Genomic DNA, 21,760 nt, shown 5'->3' with positions numbered 1-21,760 from the left:
TATTAATATCTGGCAGTATACATGTGTGACAATAGTCATATGTGTATAAGAACAGTAGAAGTATGACTAATGACTAATGACGGCAGCAGCAGCAGGAGGCATCTGGCAGGACCACGGCAGCAGCACAACCACACACGTCACGCTGTCCAGGCACCGCTGCGATATGAGTTAATCTGAGAGACAGTGGAGCACAAAGGCTCCGGAGAAGAAGCCGAGTTAGTGACATCCAGAATGGATGTAAAGAGAGTCACCAGTGTAAAGAAAAAATCCACTGTTTTAAAAAGCATGTTGCAAAATAATGTTATAGTTGCTGTCAACAATGAACTAAATTAACTTGAAGTTGTTTTCAGGTTTTCAGATTTTTAAGTGAATTCATTGTGATTAATCAGCATCATCTAGGCAATGTTGTCTGAAGTTTGGCAAGTCTGCTGATCAAGGATTCAAGGACTCTTTGACATTATACAACACGTGACTGAAGCCTCCTTTGCATTAAACACACAGAAAAAGTATCCAATTATATTCAGAATATGTTAATAAGAATAGGCAATACAACAAAATTAAATAGGCAAAAAAATACTACTACTGTAAAACTTCAGTTCATAGCCTGGGCTATTATTTGCTTAAGTCACTGATTTAACAGACTCAACAGGCTTATATTTGGGACAAGCCTCTAATTCCTATCACACAAACTGTTGTTCAGTAAAGATCAGGAAATACAATCAAAAAGTTAATTTAAACCAGTATGAATATTACTTGTATAAAAATTAGGCTTCAGATAATCTATCAATTATGAATCATTATTTTGATCAAACTCCGACAAACGGCGCATCAGAGAGAGAGAGAGAGAGAGAGAGAGAGAGAGAGAGAGAGAGAGAGAGAGAGAGAGAGAGAGAGTTACAGGATGATGGAAACAGTAAACTGACACAACACCACTTTACCCTGCTAAAAACAATACTCATAACTTGGATTAATTTTTATGAGAAACCCTTTTGATCTGAGGACTCTTATGGACTAAAGGAATATAAATAACTTACAGGGTAATTGTAGAATGGACGCATAATTTAAGGTAGCAAACAACCTGGCCTTATACATCCAAGGAATTTCTTTAAAAGAATGAACTGCCTGGCAACCAGACCAAGCGTCTCTTTGAGACATGCGACTATTTGTCAGAATGTGTATCACACCAGGCTAGTAAGAGGGACTAGCTTATAACTGAAGTTTTAGGGTAGATGAAAGTAGCACTATTGGAACCAATAAAAAAAACAAAACTAAATTATACTTACAAAGAAAACAGATTTATACATATTTTGCCTATTAGTTAGTGAATTTATCAGTTGGCCTGCACCATAGTTTATTACAGTGCAACAGTTACCATGGCCAAATGAAACACAAATTTTCCTCCTTAATACATTATAATGAAATCTGGTCATATTAGGTCTATATTGCGTTTAACAATGTTTATTTTTTAACCTCTGTCATTGTATCGTAAAGTGTAGTGGTCCCCATTGTCTAGTACCTGCTGTCAAATCCCTTTTTGAGTTCATTTTTGGCTGGATGTTGCAGTTGCCTGGAGTTGATTAGAGGGCAATTCAGGTCACCTGTTGTGCAGGGTGTGGGTTCTGACTTCTATTTAAGAATGGAGAGCAGCTTGGTGCATTTCACCTCTGGGCCAATCAGGGTGTGACAACGCCCTTCCTGAAGGCTTTGGAGAGGAGAGGAAATGCACACCCAGAACATTCCAACCCTTCCTCAATCAAATGCAGACCTTATGTTAGCAAACATTGTCAGCCAGAAACTCTGGTCTTTAGGCCCGTTTGAGAATTCAATGCTGTCTTTTGTTGTGTTGTTTGAGGGTGATTTTGTGCATCTTAAAACCTAAATAAAGCATATTAAAGAATCCCTTTACACAAAGTCACATGCATCTGGGCTCCTCTTGGTGTTTTTGTGCAAGAGCTTAGCTTGTTTAACGACATTCTCGGAACCCATCGGCTGTATTCGGCGTCTGACTTCCGGAAGACGGCGATACAGCCTCTGGGGGCAGACCCCGGACTTTTTGGCATTCCAGTTTGATTTGGGCGGAGGAGGCGAATTTCCGTTTCCGACTTATGTTTAAGTAAATATGCTGAACCATTGTGATGGATTCAAAGTTTGCAGTGACGGCAATTATGTTCCGCCTTGTTAGTTCACCGCACAGACCGTTTAACCTAGCAACAACTGCAGCCGGCTCAAACATGATTTGTCAATATCATGCGGACTACAAACAGCCTACAACCGGAAACCAGGGCTCTTCTGCTCTTCTTTCGGAGGCAAGATCTCTGGGGTTTGCCTACAGACTCTACATTCACTGAATGTAGAGTCTGTATATAGAGACTAGTTTAATGATAACTTAACGCTTGCAAGCCTTATATAGTGATTTTATTTACTGTTTTATTTCCCCGAGACCCAGCGTAACCTCTACCCCATTTGTAAACGCATTTAATCATTATCAAAGAGGGATTTGTTTAACCCTATGGGCCCGAACGACGCGTCCAAATTCACACCTGTTCTTCTCTATTGATTTTCTCCGCGACCGTGCGTCATAACGAGAAGCCACGCATATCACGTGAAACAGCGGAATTGTGGCTTTCCGACAAGACCACTTTTCAGTAGTCCAGTGTTTTCACAGCGAAAAAGAATGATAAATTTACACTAAAATTATGTATAACAGAGCTTTCATACAGCCCTGCACACACATTACTCTTGGATGGATTACTCGCGAATGCAGGCTCGCACAGAAATGCCACATATAACACATGAAAGCGCAGGAGCAGAGCTTTCATGTGATATCACACACATCATTGTGCTGTCATCCCATCATGCTCATAATCCAGATTGTCTACAAAATAAAAACCTGACGAATTTCTTTACAATCCATGATACAGATCTTGTTATCAGTCACTTCATATAGTGAGGTATATCGTATCTTACCACGTCTTAGGCTTGCGTGTGTTTCTCCCTGTCTATCCACATTTGTAGTCCGGCTTTCAAGATGCAAATATCTCCATACTGTCCAGTTGATACTCCATCAAACTTTGTATAACAAGACCAGCCACTTCAACTTTGTGCACCCAGACAACTGTAGCCCAATTATGCATGCATGACAGGGCCGTAGTCACCATATACATTTTTGGGGACATTTGTCCCCCCCAATGCCCAAAATGCCCCCAAAAATGCCTAGGGCTTATAGGGTTAATATTTATGTATGTTCCTATTTCCCTCTGTTATGAAATATGTTTTGTACCTGAGTGTTTGTGATGCGTGAGTGGGGGTGTGTATGCACCTGTTTATAGATGATTGTTTTGTTTTGTATGTTGACACTTTGTACCTTCTTATTGTCCTTACCCACCTACCCAGGGACCACGGATGGAAAGTAGCTAGTAAGCTAAATCCGGTACAAAGCATCTCTTCTCATTCTGAGACTAATGTTATTTTGTACATTGTCCCTGATACAAATAAACTTATTATTATTATATTATTGTTATGGAGGCATGTTCATTGTTAAGGCTTTAATGAGACTTGTTTCTACAAGTAAATATATATATTTTTCCCAACCTGTTGAAATCTGGGGAATTAGTATTGCCACAGTATTAGTATTCATATGTATACCACTGTTTACAGTATACTGTACATTTAGGATCTATAGTGTATTCACTGTATGCATATCATACCTCCAGCTGTGCATTCTGTATATAATCTCTTACTAATAACATGACTTATATTTACACTCTGCACTAGGGTTACATATTTTACACTTGCCTGCACTGCCTACCATGCTCATGCTGTCCATGCGTATTCATACACATTGTAAATGCTTTTAATACTGTTCATACAGCTAATACTGTAAAACTATCATATTCCTACCCTTTTACTCATACCCCTTACTGTTTACTCCACATTTGTTTATTCTGTATATTATTATGTATATTTTTCTGTTCAACACTCTGCCCTTAACTGCTTTTTGCACTTTTGTGCAATGGCAGTATAGTTGAATTTAATCTAATGTAGCTAATTTCATCCAATCTTTGTCTTTGCAGAATCCCTCCTACTCTGCTGCTTGCATTATTCTTATTTTATGCTACACCAGGGTTACTCTACAGGTCGGAGCGTAACACCCACACACCAATATTGCTGTGCTGTAGTTACTGTAGCAGCCAAATATGTATGTGTTTTGCATTAAAGGCCCCTTCACTCAAAAATGTTTTTGGCTTATTTTTATCTTACTGTGATGTTTGAGCTTCACTGTGCAGAGTTTGTTTCACATTCATCTACTGAAGGGGGATGATTTTTTCTGAGCTCACCTCAAATCTCAGTTTAACACCTGGATGTACCAGCAGGATTTTTGCGACATCACAACTGGTTTGAAGCCAGTTGATCCCATCTTTTGCAGGTGTGGTTTTGAACTGAAAATTTTTCTCTTTTTTTTTTTTTTTTTGCGATGAGGGATCAGTTTTCAACTGTAACCATGAAAACTGCCGGTGAGAGACAGGGGCAGGGAAGAGAGGAGGTACTTTACGGCAGCAGATGGCAAACAGTAAACCTGTGGGGCTCAGTGGGCACCTGGCAGTTTAGAAAAACACACACACAAACACACACTCAGTGACTCTCACTTCTGCCAGGACATGGGGCTTGGTGAACTGATTGCCATTAGTGTCTCAGCTGTGTGAGGTGGAGAGTGCAAAGTGACTTGCTGAGCTGACATGGCCACTAGCCTTCCTGTCTGTCTGCCTAAAGTACTGTCTGTGTATTCTGCGCTACATTTCCCGAGACCAAAAACAATCTTTTTTTCCCTCTTCCACAGTTAACTGACAATGGATCTATTCCGCAGAGGAGAGCTAGGGCTGCTGGGAGGAGGAGGCGAGGGGCTGAGAGATGATGTAGGCGTCCCGGGGATCAGCTGGTCAGCCAATCGGCTGCCAGAGGACATGTACCCAGCATCAGGATTGGCCCTGGCTGCTGCCTATCATGACATTAAGACCCGGTTGGCAAGTCTGGAAAGGGAGAACAGCAGCATCAAGAGGAAGCTCAAACACTACGAGGTCAAGGTGGAGAGCAGCACACACACACAAAATTATAGATTGAATAAGACTTTTGTAATATGAGAATTCCTTCTTTTTTGGAAAGTCTATCTCCTCTCTTCTCTTTCAGTTTCCTGTGATCAGTGACTTTGGAGAGGAGAGGATACTGTGCTGTTCCTGTGAGCCCATCTTCAAGGATACCAGTGTAATACAGTCAGAGACCACCAACCTACAGCAGAGGATCAATTCGCTAACTCAGGAGGTATTTTGCAATTGAAGAAATCTGAAGCTCTTTCTTCTCTCTCACTGCAGTAATCTGCATTTGTCTGAAGTAATGACCTCTTGAGATAACAATGGGATCCAAAAGAAAACCTCATTGACTCATAAATGAGCCTGCACAATTTCAAAAAATTGTTAAGTGATCAAATTCAAGTCTCAACTCTGTATATAATAAATGTTGTCAGAGTTAAGAAAACCCTGAGAAGCCTCTGAGCACAGCAAAAGAACTTCTGCTGATTTATTCTTTTGCTCCTTATTTCTCCAATGGGGGGTTTAGGAGAAACAGATGAGAATGTAGTCATCTACAAATAAGAATCAGAATCAGAATCAAATGTATTGTCATTATACAAATTGTACAAAGAAATTAGAGAAGCTAATTTATTTCTGGTGAGATGTAGAAAAGAGTGTTGTGAGCAGAAAAATGTTTCCTGACTAACCTGGGGGTTTGTCTTATTTGCACTTATAACCCTCCGTGTGATGATTGATGATGTTCTCAGAGGTCTGGGGTTCTGGAAGTTTTATCATTCTTTATTAGATGATGATCTTTTCTTTAATTTCTGAGTTTTTTAAGTATAATGTTGGTAGTGCTAACCTACGATGGAGTATTGGGGCCACATTGAAGAGAAAAAAAAATCGGAGATTTCGAGAATAAAGTCGAAATATTACGAGAAAAAACTCGTAATATTTTGAGAATAAAGTCATAACTGAGAAAAAGTCATAATATTACGAGAATAAAGTCGAAATATTACGAGATTAAAGTCATAATATTTCGAGAATAAAGTCATAACTGAGAAAAAGTCATGATATTACGAGAATAAAGTCATAATATTATGAGATTAAAGTCATAATATTACGAGAATAAAGTCGTAGTTTTTAAGGAAATAACCAATAACAAACAGAATATCAGATTGTCTTTCATGCCGTTGTAAATAGCCTACTTAATTAGGTTCGGGAACCGGCACTGTCGGGTCTGTGTCAGTCGAAACTCCGGGCCCAACTCTGCCACTGATTGGCCAGTCTGACATTCTTCATAATTCATACAGAACGTTAGTGAAACACATAGGCCTAACAGAAACATGCGTTTGTTTGGGGACAAGTTAGTGGTCACGTTACTCGTTCCACCATGCGTTTGTTTGGGGACAAGTTAGTGGTCACGTTACTCGTTCCACAGGTGTTCCACAGACACATAGCCTACAGTAAATACACCGGTTGTAGCCTAAGTAACTTTTAACATACGTGAGTCTTTGTGACTCTTGACTCTTGTCCCCTAACTAATGCTTGTTTCTGTTTCACTGACGATATTTTCACCCCATTAAGTCACATCCCATTATTTCCTCTGTAAACCTAATGTTACAGCAGCCTACAAGCATACTGTGTCAATAAATCAGCTCAGACACTGTTAGAAATGTAATATTTAGCCTAATAACATCATGCTACAGCAGTAATAATGTCAGTTTTAGTCAAATGGCTCTATCTCTCCCGCTAAATGTCATAAACTAGAGTTTAAATGTTCTGATTTGAAGTAGGTTTTCCAGTTTTTGTGATTTTGCGAAAAATAATTATAGGCGGAAGTGGGTGTGGCCAATTGCAAAGTGATTCAGCTCTATTCAGGGAATCTGGGGATATAACATTTTTGAATGTACGACATACGGTGTGGGAGTTATAGGCCAAAACGCGTTGGCCTTGGTTATAGCGCCCCCTGCAGGCGGACATATGTAGTTTTTTGCGTCTGAGGTACGTGCAGGGGTCTGGACCAACCCTCCAAATTGCACCACCCTCCCTTGCACGGTTTAGCCTGCAGCACTACTTTTATCAACGGAAGAATAAAAATACTATAAAAATCTTTACAAAAACAATAGGGTTCCTAGCACCGCTGGTCCTAGGAAACGCGTCTGCTTGCATACGCGTTCCCCGAGGCCCCTCGGGCTTGGCCCCCTAAATAGCGGCGGGGCTTTTACTCACCACGACTGCAGAGGCTCTCAGCTTCATTTGAAACAAACTACATTATAAACAGTCCGTTATTTATTAATCCCTCTGTGTGTTTATATATTTACTTTTTATCCGCTCTGTTGTCTTTGTAAAGTTAACGTATCGCACCGTCATTTCAAACTCAACACTTGTTTCAAATTAAAAGCCCCTTATAACCTAGGCTGAGAGAATCCCTCCATTTTCTAAATAGGCTTTTATTCTGAAGCAGTTGTCAGAACTTCCTGTGGAAGATACAGTAGCGTGATAGTTTACGTATGGCGCTTCAAATGTAGCTCCTGCCATCTGCTGACGCTTTTAGGTGACTACAACAACATGTCGGCTGGCACATGAACAGACACAGTTCTGACAGTGACTCAAATAATAGTTAAAGTAATAAAAATAGGACAAGAATAACCTGATGACATCACACGCCGTGAAAGACGACTGGGGATAATTGGTGAGTACCAGCGTGTAGCGTGTACCAGGCATAATGCAAGTCCTGAGTCTGAAATATGTCTGTCAGCGAGTCCTACTCCACCTATTTAGACTCCACCGAGCCACAAGCTCCGTGGCTTCTTTCAGACTGATAGGTTTGACGTTATCTCTGTTATTAGAACCAAACGACAGCCATTGCTGTTTCGGAGCTGAAGGACCAGCGTTCTAAAAGTAACGGAAGTAACTGATGTCTTGTTTGAAAATGTACTTAAGTATTTGATTACTCAAACAGCAAACTAACGCGTTAGGTTACTCGTTACTGCAAAAAGTAATCAAAGTACTCTAACGCGTTACTTTGTAACTTTGTAACGCGTTATACCCAACTCTGGTGCTAACCCTCATATTGTATGGGACTCATTTAAATGTTCTTTTAGGGGACTCTCCATTAAATATTTTTCTTGGAATCACAAGTTGAATAAAAGTTATTAAAATAAATTATTACAAGAAAGAAATAGTCTAAGTGACAAAATTGATCAGGTTAGTCAGCTCCCTCAGATCTCTATGAGACCTCGGAAAACTAACAGAAGGAGTTAGAGAGACTTCACCAGAGGAAATTTTAGAAGAAGGAAAGTCCTTTTTTCAAAATATTTATACTTCAAAAAAATCCAAGCTGCCCACTACTAGGCCTCTATCAATCTTTTTTCCCTGCCTCCTATCATAAAAAGTTGTCAGAATCTCAGAAAAAAGACTGTGAGGGTATGATTTCTGAGAATGAGCCTCATGAAGCAATTAATTCCTTCAAATCAGGTAAATCACCAGGTCTAGATGGGATTCCGATTGAATTCAGAGACATTTTTTGATTATATAAAATATCCCTTTCTAGCATGTTTCAGTTATTCATCTCAGATTGGTAAAGTGAGTGGAACTCATCAGGAGAGTTTGATTGAGAAAAATTGTTGGAGGAACCAAGATGGCTGCTCTGCACCACCTCAGTGACTTCAGTGATTAATTTAAGGTTTTACCTCCAATGTTCTTTTTCATTTTGATCTAAACTGTGAGTTAAGGTTTAAGGAAAGAATTCTGGTGTGAAAGATAAAAAGAAAAAGCTAGGATGTCAAGGAGAAATCAGCGATCCAAAACAGGCCCTGAGGTCCAAACATTTGGTGGAGTGGATGATTCTCATGTGAGAGAAAACCCTTCTCTTGTTGAGATTATGAATTAATTTAAATCTCAGCGTTCCATGATACTGAGTCAGCTGGACGGCATTGATAATCAACTGGAAGATGTGACCACTCAAGTATTAACAATGAAAGGAACATTAACTACAACAAACCAAGTACTTGAGAAACAACAGCAATGTATGGATGAAGCAGAAAAGAGGATTTTGACACTAGAAGATAATCTACACTCCACCAAAAGAGATCTACACAGAGCTGAGACAATAATTAAACCTTTGGAATCCAAGACTGATGATTTAGAGAATAGAGGGAGAAGAAAAAATGTGGTTCTTCTGGGGCTTCCTGAGAAGTCGGAGGGCAGTCAAATATTACTTGATTATATTCAACAGAAACTGCCCTGCTGGCTAAAACTCTCCCTGGATAACCCTCTCGAGCTGGAGCGAGTACACCGCTCTCTTCGAACACTTCCAGAACCTGGAAAGCCTCCATGGCCAGTTCTGATTCGCTTTTTACGTTTCAGAGATAAAGAGCGGATACTGCAATCAGCAAAGTTTGACCGGGCGATCAAAGCTTTCTCTGAGAGGGGTATGTCTTGCATACCCTCACCGGCTTCGTATCTTGCATCAGAACAACATTGTCCTTTTTGAGGATCGTTCGCCAAGCAGTTGGAGTAACGTGAGGTCTCATTTCCGAAACTCATAACTTGAGTGAGGTAAGACTGTGTTTTTTTCCCCCCTACGTTAATTTTTTGATCCCTTTTTGATCATCGATATATGAGGAGTGGGACTTCTTTTTTCCCAAAGACTATTCACTTTGATTTTTGCATGAAATGGACTCTCCTGCTCATTTAGACAGTTCACTACTTCTACTGATGTATTTACTTCCTGAAACAATGTGTGACGTTTTAATGGACAATATCAAGATGGGAAATGGGGGAGGATGTTTACTAAGACGACACTGACTTGTTTTGATCTAATTTTCTCCCCTAACCCATTCTTTTTGATTGATTTGGGGCACAATTTATTTTATTCTATTCAGAAATCTATGAAATATTCAGTGAACTGCTATTTAGTAAAATATGACGGGAGGTGACGGGAGAATATACTTTGTTGGACAGTAGGGGGGTGGTGCTCATGAGACGATAAGGGAGCACTGAGGTTAATAGCTCCAGGTAACAAGCTCCGTAGGAAGGACGTAACCTTCATGTGTTTTGTTTATTCTTTCTTGTTTTTTCTCTGGCCTATTATGATAGGTGACATGTTCATCCAGAAACACATTATATAGTTTCTACTGAGATGGGCATGTAGGGTGGGGGGCCTGTGGCGAGGGATTTGGGATAGGGACTTACTTTCATTTTTGAACAATACAGTTATTTTTGACTCAGTTGCACCTATGTTTTTTCAAATATACAGTATGTGATATCTACTATTTCTGTGATTTCATTTCAGATATCTAACACTCATTATGGCTGAGATTTCAGTATTGTTTTGGAACATATGTGGCTTGAATTCACCTAATAAGAGAGCTTGCTGCTTAGATTATCGCCATAGGAAACACATTGATGTCGCATTAATACAAGAAGCACATCTTACATCTTCCACTATATCTAAATTTGCAAATAAGCATTTTCTAAGAGAGAAATTTGGCCTGCCACAATTTCAGATCATTCTGTTGTCTTCAGCCATTGTCTTATTGATAATGATATAAAAAAGATGAAGCGCTGGCAGTTCAATAATACTTTGCTCAACAATTCTGATTTTTGTAATGAATTTCGCTCCACACTTGAGGACTTTCTAAATATAAATGGTGGCTCAGTAGATGACCCCTGTCTCCTTTGGGAATGCGATTAAAGGATTTATTTAAAAAATTTCCACCTCATTTTCTTCCTACCTTAATAAATTTAAATTGGCAAAGATCACTCAACTGGAGGATAAACTAGCTCTTTTAGAGCACAAGCAACAACACCAGTTCTCAGACTTTACTGCTCAGGAGCTCAAATTAATTAAAACAGAACTTTGTGCTTTATTAAGGCACAGGGCTGAGTTCATGATGCACAGAACAAGGCGCAATTATTACTTTAATGGTTCAAGACCAAGCCACCTTCTTGCGCTCAAATTGCGTAATGATGAGCAATTTACAGATATAGTGTCTCTCAGATCTAGTACAGATGAAATATTGACAGACCCTCACCAAATAAATAATGAATTCAGCTTGTTTTATAGGAACCTGTACTCTTCTCACGTTTCTTTCAACAAGGAGAACTTTAAACGTTTCTTTACCTCATCTTTCTGAAGATGATGCTGCAGACTTGGATTCACAATTAACTCTGGATGAAATAGAAAATGCTCTTAAAGACATGAAGAAAGGTAAATCTCCTGGATGGGATGCTATCCCACCAGAATTTTCTTTAACATTTTGGGATACACTCGGTCCTTATTTACTATCCATGTTTCAGGCAACCGTTGACAAAGGCTCTTTCACAAAGAATACAAATTCTGCAATTATATCTCTGCTACTAAAGAAAGGCAGAGATCCCTGTCTTTGCTCTACCTACAGTCCTTTATCTTTGATTACATCCAATATTAAACTTTATGCTAAAGTGCTTTCCAACAGACTAGACCATTTAATGACAACTCTCATTCACAGTGATAAATCCCGGTTAGCTCAGACAACATCCGCAGACTGACGCTGCCAAAGATATTTCCTCCTCTTGCTCTATTTTTTCTTTAGATGCAGAAAAAGCTTTCCATCAATTGGAATGGGAATATCTTTGGACAGTATTGGAACATATGGGACTAGGTTCTAATTTCATTAATATGATTAAAACACTATATGCCAATCCCTCTGCCATGGTTTCCACAGGTCATCTTTGCTCTTTTCAGTTTCCTATACAGCGTTCTACTCACCAGGGTTGCCCTCTCTCTCCTAAATTATTCATTATTCCATTAGAATCTCTGATTCAAGCTATTCATCAGTCTTCGAAAATTCATTCAATCTCATTTAACGGTACTCACCACAAGGTGTCAGCTTTTGCTGATGACCTTTTACTATATATATAAGCAGAACTTCAGAATCCATACCTCATATTTTAACTCTTTTCAATGAATTTGGAAGTTTTTCTGGTTATAAAATAAATTGGTCTAAGTCTGCATTGATGCCACTTAATTCAGGCATTGATAATCTTTTGAGTTCCTATAACATACCAATTAAGAAAACCTTTACATATCTAGGTATTGAAATTCATCCTAATATTCATTCTATAATACATTCCAATTTTACAAATACTTTCAATAAAATTGAGGCAGACTTAATGAGGTGGTCTAACTTTAATATGCCATTTTCATTCCGAGCATGTGTTTCGATTATAAAGATGGATATTTACCTCATATTAATTTTTTCTCTTCAATGATTCCTTTGCCTCCTCCACCAAAGTATTGGGAAAATTTTCACTATATCATATCAAAATTTATAGGGAAAGGGAAACAACCAAGAGTGAAATTGTCTACACTGCAACGTGACAGAACTGCTGGTGGATTATCTCTCCCCAATCTGAAATTATATGCTTTGGCGTATACTTTGAGATCTCTATCTGTTTGGCTTGATCCTCATGCACAGATGTCTTGGCGATCTATTGAAGAACATTTAGTGCACCCCTATAGACTCCAGGATGTAGTTTATTCCGCAATCACTCTTAAGAAAGCTAAATTACAGTTTGGTCCCATAATTACCCATTTGGTAGTCAGTTGGCGAGCTGCAATGAAAATATTAAAAACAACCCAAAAATGGCATCCAAATTCTCCAATCTTTTATAACCATTCACTATTATCCGACTCTTGCCCTTTTACCTTTCCTGAGTGGTCAGACAGAGGAATTCATGTACTTAAAGATGTCTGTGGAGATGAAGGCCTTCGTGCATTCCAAGATTTACAATTACAATACAGTTTACCTGGCCATTCTTTTTTCCTTTATCTGAGACTGAGATCTGCAATGAAAGCTTATGGAGTACCCTGGGACAGAAAACTTGATACATTGTCCTTTCACACCATTATAGTCAAGCAATATACAACCGGTGGTTTAGCTTCATCCTTGTATGAATTTCTTCTTGAGTGATCATATAAACCTCTCGTGCTCCAGAACAATTGGCAAAAAGATTTAACTTCAATTGAAATACCCTGGAACCACATTTTTACCAACATAAAACTGGCTTCTAAAAACCCTAACCATCAGCTCATCCATTTTAATTTTTTACACCAAATTTATTTAACACCAAAAAAAACATCATGCAATGAATAAAAACACCTCTTCATTTTGTGGTTTCTGTTCACACAAGCATATAGGATCATTATATCACATGTTTTGGCAATGCAGATTAATAGTATCATTTTGGCAAAAAACCAGTACCTCTATGTCTAACATTATTGGAAAGACAATTCCTTGTTCTCCCAGGGTGCTCCTACTGAATGATGATTCTGCGTTAAATCTATCAGTTACAGGTAATGTATATACTTGGCAGGCCTAACAGTAGCCAAAAAAATGCTTGCATTGCACTGGAAGTCTCCGCATGATTTGTCTGTTAGTCACTGGTCTAATCTGTTCATAGAAATTTTATATATGGAATTTTCAGTGGCAAGATTACACGGTGCTGGTCCAAGAGCACTTAACTCATGGTCACAGGCCACGGAAAAGCTGAAAGAACAGAGAATTGTTTAGATCTGTATTGTAAACTGGATTGATTGTGTTTTTTATTTTTTATTTTATTTTTATATTTTTATTTTTTTATTTTTTTACTTTATTGAGGTGGGTTCGCCACAGGAGGGGTGGGAGGACGGGTAGGATGAGGGGGGACCGCCGCCCACGTGGGGAGTTCTAATGTTCATGTCCATGGTCTGGGAGGGATCACTGAACATTCTGGCTTTTTGTTCCTTTTATGTCTGGACTTGGGATAATTACTGATTATTGACTATGCATCTCAGACTTTTTAGGACTGTGGAGACACCATCTGGACACTCTGGATGTGGGCGTCATTCCCCTATAAGGGAATGTTTGTATTTTTAAAGTCATGTTATCATATTTGGTTATATGAAATGGTGGAAAAATTGAATAAAAACAGCTGATCACAAAAAAATGGAGAGTTTGATCTCTCTTCTTTTAAAGAAAGAGGCAAATGGTCAATACAAAGATCCAATTAAATTAAAAAGAAACTGGAGACCTCTAACTTTATTGTGTTGTGATAATAGAATACTAGTTAAATGTCAATACATTTAACTAGTATGGTCCTCTAGAATCAAAAATGTCATTCACGATATTGTGGATGAAGACCAGAATGGATTTGTTTATTATCAAAAACCTGGTCTAATCTTTGTGGCCGATTTTGAAAAGGCTTTTGATACAGTAAAATGGGAGTACATGTTCAGAATATTATAATTTTGGTAGCTCTTTGTTAAATTGGGTTAAGGTGCTTTTACAGTAATCCATGAAGTAAAATTATAAACAATGGCCATCTTTTACAAAGTTTTTAATTATCTGGAGGAGTTAGACAGGGTTTCCCCCTATCCCCATATTTATCTTACTGGCAATAGAAACATTAGCAATAGAAATTACAAATAACACAAATAATAAAGGTTTAGATAGTTATGGACAAGAATCAAAGATTTCATTATATGCAGATGATACAATTTTCTCTCTGTCACCAAATAACAACTATTTGAATGCCCTCCTTAAGGATTCGGATGGTTTTGCAACTCTGCCTGGTTTGAAGCCAAATTATGATTAGGTTCTTTACATGGTTCCACATTTACACTATCTCACTTATATGGTCAGATGGACCAATAGATGTACTTGGTATTCATATTCCAAAACAGATGGATGAACTTGTTAAAACTCATTTTGAACGCAAGCTTCAAAAAATGGAGAAGATCATATGTCCATGGAAATCAACATTATCCTTGTCTGGTAAAGTCACCCTTGTCAATTCATTGTGAATGTCTCGATATACCTACCTGTTGATGTCTCTTTCATCTCTTAATGAAGTTTTCTTTAAAAAAGGTATAATCAAGTTGTATTTGATTTAATATGGAATAACAAACCAGAAAAAAATAAGCGTAAATATTTGTATAATGGTTTTATTTGTGAAATTCATCCAATATTTAAATACAAACTTTTTCCATTTGTCCAGATTTCAAAAACCCATTTTCAGTGTATACAAGATATTCACCAATTTATCACCGTTTTTTGAAGACATGGTTCAAGCTTGGTTACACTTCCAATATTTTCCACTAAACTCTGCTGATGCCATTTTGCATCAAATGTTATGGTTTAATTCCGGTATATTACCTATTTTTTTGGGAACAATTTGTTCAAAAGGGCATTCATTTTATAAATGATATAGCAGATGTGAATGGTAATATCTATTCATATGAAACATTTTTTGAAACATTTGAAGTATTCTGTTCAGAATGCTAATATTATCAGTTAGTAGCTGCAGTGCCTTTGGCTTGGAGAAAAAAAGTGAGAAATGCTGCAAGGAAACTGTTGTTGTGAAAACCTGCCATTAAAAACTGTCATTGGCTTAAAAGAAGTAAGATCAATGCTTTTATGTACAAATTCTTTTTGAGGGCATATGATTTAAATGACAAACCAGAAAAGATTCAGTTGTACTGGGAGGGGATATTTGATATCCCACTGCCATGGAGACAGGTATATGATCTACTTTATAAAGCTATTAGAGATTCCAAGTCACAATATTTTCAATAAAAAAATCTATACAAAATACTACCAACAAGAAAAAATACTTTTTGGTTGGGGTATGGAAGAGGATGGAAACTGTCATTTCTGCAAAACCGAAATTGTTCTTCAAACAAGAAGAAGGCCTGGAAGTAGAGGCCAACTGATTGAGGTTCAGGGTTTGCTAGATGAAGACACACTATTGCTGTTTTTGTCCATTTTGTTCTCAGATGTTTGTAGCACACAATACAGTGACTCACTCACGGTTGTTCAAGTTACTTGTTACAAAATGTTAACATGTAGGCTACTTTTAGGGCTGTTTGTCATTTACTACAAGTAAGGCATGGTCATATTTTTGACAGGTAATAAGTCAGCAATAGTCAGCATTGCAAACATGTTATAGTCCCTATGCTCCCAGGAGTTTTTGATTACATACACACACACACACACACACACACACACACACACACACACACACACATTGTCATATTGTGATGGAGATTAATCTGTTCCAATGTCACCGTTCCATTTAATGTTATCTTCATTATGAATTGTTATGAAACAATGACTTAAATAAAGGCTAGATTTTTTTCAGCACCGTAAATTTCTTTATCTTACTTCTAATTACAGAGGATAATTCATTCAATCACTATTAGAGCCAAGTTTGCCGGTAACAGTAGTTTAAATCGGTCAGCTTCTACTCTAGGCTGCCATTACTCTATTTAAGTGCCATCTCATGCAATGGAATGAATGTTTGTAATGGAATCTAGACTCGCCCTGTCAGGAAAGAGGACTCCAAGTTGCTGGAATATGGCTGATGAACTGGTAGATGGAAAACTTTGGATGGATGGATGGATGGATGGATGGATGGATGGATGGATGGATGGATGGATAGATAGGTTTATTGTTCACCTCAGTGGAAAATTCATCTTTGGCTTTTCTCAAACACATTGTTGGAGCCACAATAACATTCTTTGTATTTTGTTTTGATCCATTCATTCATTCATTCATTCATTCATTCATTTTTTGTAACTGCTTATCCTGTTGAGACATGGGGGGGCTGGAGCCTATCCCAGCTGGCATTGGGTAAGAGGCGAATGTTTTGATTTGAACATGTTTTAATTCATGTTTAAGAACCCTAAAGTCCCCCAATTGTGCTAATAAAGGCCTGGTGTGTATCAATACACTGATCAGAAGAATATAGTGATGTTGTCCATCAAATTTAACAGCAGAACCTCAGCTACAAGGCTGTAAAAAACTTTTTACATGCCCCAAACTCAGTTTTAACATCAACTAAATAAACAACAACTAACTCCAACAACTCCAAACAGCACCAATATCCCGTCCCACTCGGTATATTTCGGGCTCTAACTCGACCACACGTTATTCAGAACACATGCCGTTCATCTCAAATGAAAGCTGAGACTCCACTCTTTCCACATGTATACTCAAAATCACTCTCCCTTTAACCATCACAGAGCTACAGCCCAAAGAACAACAACAACAACAGAATCCTCTTTGCCAAAATATATTTGTAATATATATACCTTAAGGTAATATACCCTATTAATTTCACCATAAAATGTGCATTCTGCTGTTGATTGAATGAATCTGGGCGGAAAAAAGGTTCCGGGGGAACAAAAACAATGACCACCCACAGCAGCTAACATCTCCCCACAATGCGTTCTGCTGACTCTGATTGGCTTACAGTGCTGTCAATCTCGTTTTGGTGTCTGATTGGCTTACAGTGCTGTCAATCTCGTTTTGGTGGGTATAGCTTCATTCTATTGGCTCTAACGAATCAAACGAGGTGTCAATCACTCAAATCGGCCAAGCTGTCACGGAGATACGGGCCCCCAAAGCTCAGAATAGAAACTCAGGTTCAAATGTAGTAGGTGCATATTGGTCAGTTTGGAGTGGGAAATAGAGGAAAAAAACGAAATGGACAGTTGTATGTGTATACCCTAAACATCAGTAGGGATTTACAGAAGCAAAAAATGAAAGATATAGGATTGTACAAAAATCACATGCAAACATGGTGCAATTTTGGAGAGCTGGCCTGAATTTTCTGTACTAAAACCTCTCTTATATTGTTCTGCTTCACTTTATCAGAATCAACCTTTGCAGAGTTAATGTTCACATATTGTACTATGATGTGATAGAGGTTTAGAGCTGCAGCTGCATCATTCCAAAGGGATACTCATCCTGAAAATGCTTCTTTTTTTTTAGGCGAACCTCAAAATATTTCATTTGTGCTGTGTGCCATCTTCATTTACTCCTCACATATACACATACACTGATATTTACACATCTTAACAAATCTCATAAGTGTTCCCTTTACCATGACACCAAAAGTATTCAAATAGACCTTGTGGTTGCAGAGATATATTCATTTCATTATGGATATGCAATTTTCGAGCAGAGGCCTATAAAATAGGGTCAGGGTTTTTTAACTTATGGTGATTACATGTAAATAGATGCAGTTTTGTTGTTTGTACACAGGGTGGCGCAGGTAAGATAGGTAAGGCGCAGGTGATGAGCAGCAGGTGTGTGACGGGGGAAGCAAACAGTTTTTTGACTGCATTAAGAGTAGCAGCATGAAGTGTGTGTAGTGTGTTGAAACTGAAATTGATGAATGGAAACTTACCTTTGACTGACACTGAACTGTTGAATGGACACTTTCCTGTGATGGACTCTGAAACTATTAAGTGGAAAGTTATCTGAGATTAATCATGGACATTCAACGTTTTACCTGTGTGAAGGTGAGCATGTGTTAAAATAAATGGGTCACTGCACTTAGAGAAACCTGATGAATTGGACATTGGTTTATTGTTGTTGCCCAAAACACGTGTCCCAACAAGTTCTCCCTGTTCGCCCCTCAGATGCCTTAAATGTAACATTTTTTATTGAAAGACTCTACAGTTAAGATATTCTACACACATCAAAGGTACATGCAGACACATAACACAATATACCATTAAAAACGTACAATTAAACAATATATGATACAATGGTGCAAATAGGCAGGTAAGAGTAATAAGTTATATAGATAATAAAAGAGAGCATCTCATAAAATAGTAGTGTTCCCTGATACACTCATTCTGTGTTCATTGGCTGTATGGCATAGGGAATAAAGGACTTCGTATTCACCTTATTTTTCACGGAAACACGGAGACAAAACAGAACTCATCCAGCTTCCGTTTTTTTGTGCGACACTTCCAGTCTAGCACTCTTGACCACTGTGTAAATGGGAATCGCCTTGTTGAGTTTGGCTATATATATGTATATATATATATATATATGTATACGACATATACATATATATATATATATATATATATATATATATATATATCACATTTTTCACGTCACTATATCACCGTTTAGACTAATCTGATGTTTGTAAAGTCTATAAACACAATGATTGAACAAACATTACTATTTCTGTGTGCACGTTTTGTAATTAATAACATGGATATCGTAGATTAGCTGGGCTAACCGTTAGCTGTTAGCCGTTAGCGGTGTCTGTAATAACTCAATAAACGGTCCTTGAAAAAAATATTTTTTCCAGCGGATGTCTTGTTACAACATGACTGAGCTAACTGGAGTAGTTTCATGTCATATCCGACAACGGGAGGCTTTTAACAGATGACATCCTGATGTTAGCTTTGCTGCTGCTGTTAGCTGTCCCTGTCAGCTGCAGCCACTGATGCTTTCTAGACATCGTGATTTCCCAAAACTGAATAAATACCACACATAGCAACACAAAACTGCTTTGCTAGCTCAATTATGTTGTAACAGCTGGATGATTGATGCGTACATGCTGATTCGGGTGCTATCAGAGCCAATCCGCGCATCACTATGGCTTAATAATCAGCTCAGTCAATAAAAACAACCCGTCCTGTGTTAAGAGTGTATGTCGCTGACAGAAAGAAAGAAAGAAAAGAAAGAAAGACAGAAACGCAGCGTACACCTCACATATTTATTTCTCACAGCTGTGAGTGTGATTTTTCGCTGATTCGGTTCTGCAGGTTCTCTGCTGGTACACTGGAGACGGGGATCAAGCAGTTTGTCTCACTCGGGATAGATTGTGCTTTTTTGGTTCATAGTTTTTGATTGACGTGCGATTTATTCGCGTTTAGGGGGAATTATTTTTACCGGCAATTACCGGATAACGGAAACGTGGGCACAGTTATCTATATAAAATACACAGACTAACTAACTAACTAACTGATTGATTAACATAAACAATTGAAAATTGAAAAAAATTAGCTTGCACCGTTAGCTCCGGTAAGGGAAAGTCGCTGACCGGAAGTCACACACAAAAACACAGAAGTTGATCACTATTTACTTCCGTGTTTGAAAATAAGGTGAATATAATGTTGCGATTGGTTCTTGGGACCCTAAAGCAACGCCCAGATGGGAGCAGCTCAAACTGAGAGAGTAACTGATGCGAGGCATTGGCAATTATATGTTTGGCCTTCCTGTGTACAGCATTGTCAAATATATTGCTGAGTTGTGTCTGTGACTTGCCAATCACCTTCCCTTTAATACTGACAATCCTAGTTGCCAATCACCTTCCCTTTAATACTGACAATCCTAGAGAGCTTATTTTTTTCTCTTTGCACTCAGGTTGCCATACCATGCTGTAATGTGAAATGATAAAATGCTTTTAACCAGGCCTCTGTATGCTATTTCAGGTATGTGTTGGTGATCACCTAAGCTTTTCAGCTTCCTGATTTAAAAACAGGTGCTGATTGGCTCTCTTAAAAATGCTGTCTGAATTTTCATTAAAAGTTAGGGTCTGATCAATATTTGTGCCCAAGTACTTAAATTGTTCTACTTTTTCTATAGGCTGGTTATTGAGTATGACAGGGAGGATATGACTGGTTCCATTTGGTTTTGTTTGCATGATTAGTTCTCTTGTTTTGGCCACATTCATTTACAATGTAGGAGCCAGAATGTGTATTTAACCCTCATTGTGTATTTGTTTAGGCTGCACATGTTCTTTAGGTCACTTTCAATTCCTGTAGTAACTGTCTGGCACAGGTGCGGGTGTGGTTTTACATTATTTTACCAGTTCATTAACTGCCATGTTTGGCTTTTAGACAAAGAGGGCGAGTGTTGGCTCTGATATTTTCTGTTGGCCGTAATCATGCAATCACGTGATCACATCAGTAATACTTTGTTTAATCTCATTTTGCTTTAGTTATCCAGTTTATTTAATAAATCACCATAAAACGCATTGTTGAACTTCAGTATGGATTTTTTTGAACGAGTCACAGTTACTGTAAGAGCCTACTCAGCCTCCTAGCGGCTTTATTTATTGATAGTGGTCGCTACATCCAATAAACTTGCCTGACACCAGTCCTGAAGAACAGTGACCTATCTAAAGTAACCCTCGTCATACATGGCATGATCTTTCAGGAGAAGACCAATGGTACTCAGCCGATTGCAGCCAAAAGGTCTTCTGGAGGGGAAATTCTGAATGGCTGAATCTGTAAGGTTAACAGCTCACCAGCATTATTTACAACTGATTTATCAGATTATGATGCTTTCTTTGGCTTTGGGAACATATGGTGAGTCACAGCTGAGCTGACAGGGCTCCACTACTAAAAGCTACTGATTCAGGCAGTGAAGATGTTGAGCACAGTCCATTCACTTTGAAAATTAGTTGATACAGATTTGTTGATACATTTATTTATGTGGTAAATGACAGTGTCCTAAACCTAACCTGGATTTTATTCTGATGTGAGACAACTGAAGGAAGGAACTGGAAGGATGGACAGAACAAAGACCCAATTTGTTGTAAACCAGAATTATCTGTTAAAACAAAGTCCCTATGTTTCAGCTTCAGAAGAGTAAGGAAAGAGAGGAGAGGTTGGAGGAAGTCATCCAGGCTTATGAGAAGATTCACTTGGAGAAAAGCAATGTCCAGAGAGACCTAGACAAGATGGTAAACATTTACAAACACACACACAAATACCTACGTTTCCTTGTAATAATATTCAATGCTAGTGTTAAGCAGCAATTTCCACGTGTGTGTGTGTGTGTGTGTGTGTGTGTGTGTGTGTGTGTGTGTGTGTGTGTGTGTGTGTGTGTGTGTGTGTGTGTGTGTGTGTC

The 21,760-nt window shown here is 38.3% G+C and overlaps 1 protein-coding gene across 2 annotated transcripts in view; it reads left to right on the top strand.

Moving 5' to 3' along the window:
• Positions 1-21,760, top strand: part of LOC126404986 (TANK-binding kinase 1-binding protein 1-like) — a 143,181-nt gene that overhangs the window by 87,962 nt on the left and 33,459 nt on the right. For both annotated transcript variants that reach the window (XM_050068467.1, XM_050068468.1), the window contains 3 exons: positions 4,838-5,081; positions 5,185-5,316; positions 21,489-21,593. In XM_050068467.1, the coding sequence (XP_049924424.1) occupies positions 4,848-5,081; positions 5,185-5,316; positions 21,489-21,593 (471 nt within the window). In that variant the 5' untranslated portion in view covers positions 4,838-4,847. The remainder of the gene's footprint in view (positions 1-4,837; positions 5,082-5,184; positions 5,317-21,488; positions 21,594-21,760) is intronic.

The sequence above is a fragment of the Epinephelus moara genome, chromosome 18 (assembly GCF_006386435.1).
Source record: "Epinephelus moara isolate mb chromosome 18, YSFRI_EMoa_1.0, whole genome shotgun sequence".
Lineage (NCBI taxonomy): Eukaryota > Metazoa > Chordata > Actinopteri > Perciformes > Serranidae > Epinephelus > Epinephelus moara.
The sequence above is the reverse complement of the archived record's forward strand: the minus strand, read 5'-3'. Positions and strand labels throughout refer to the sequence as shown.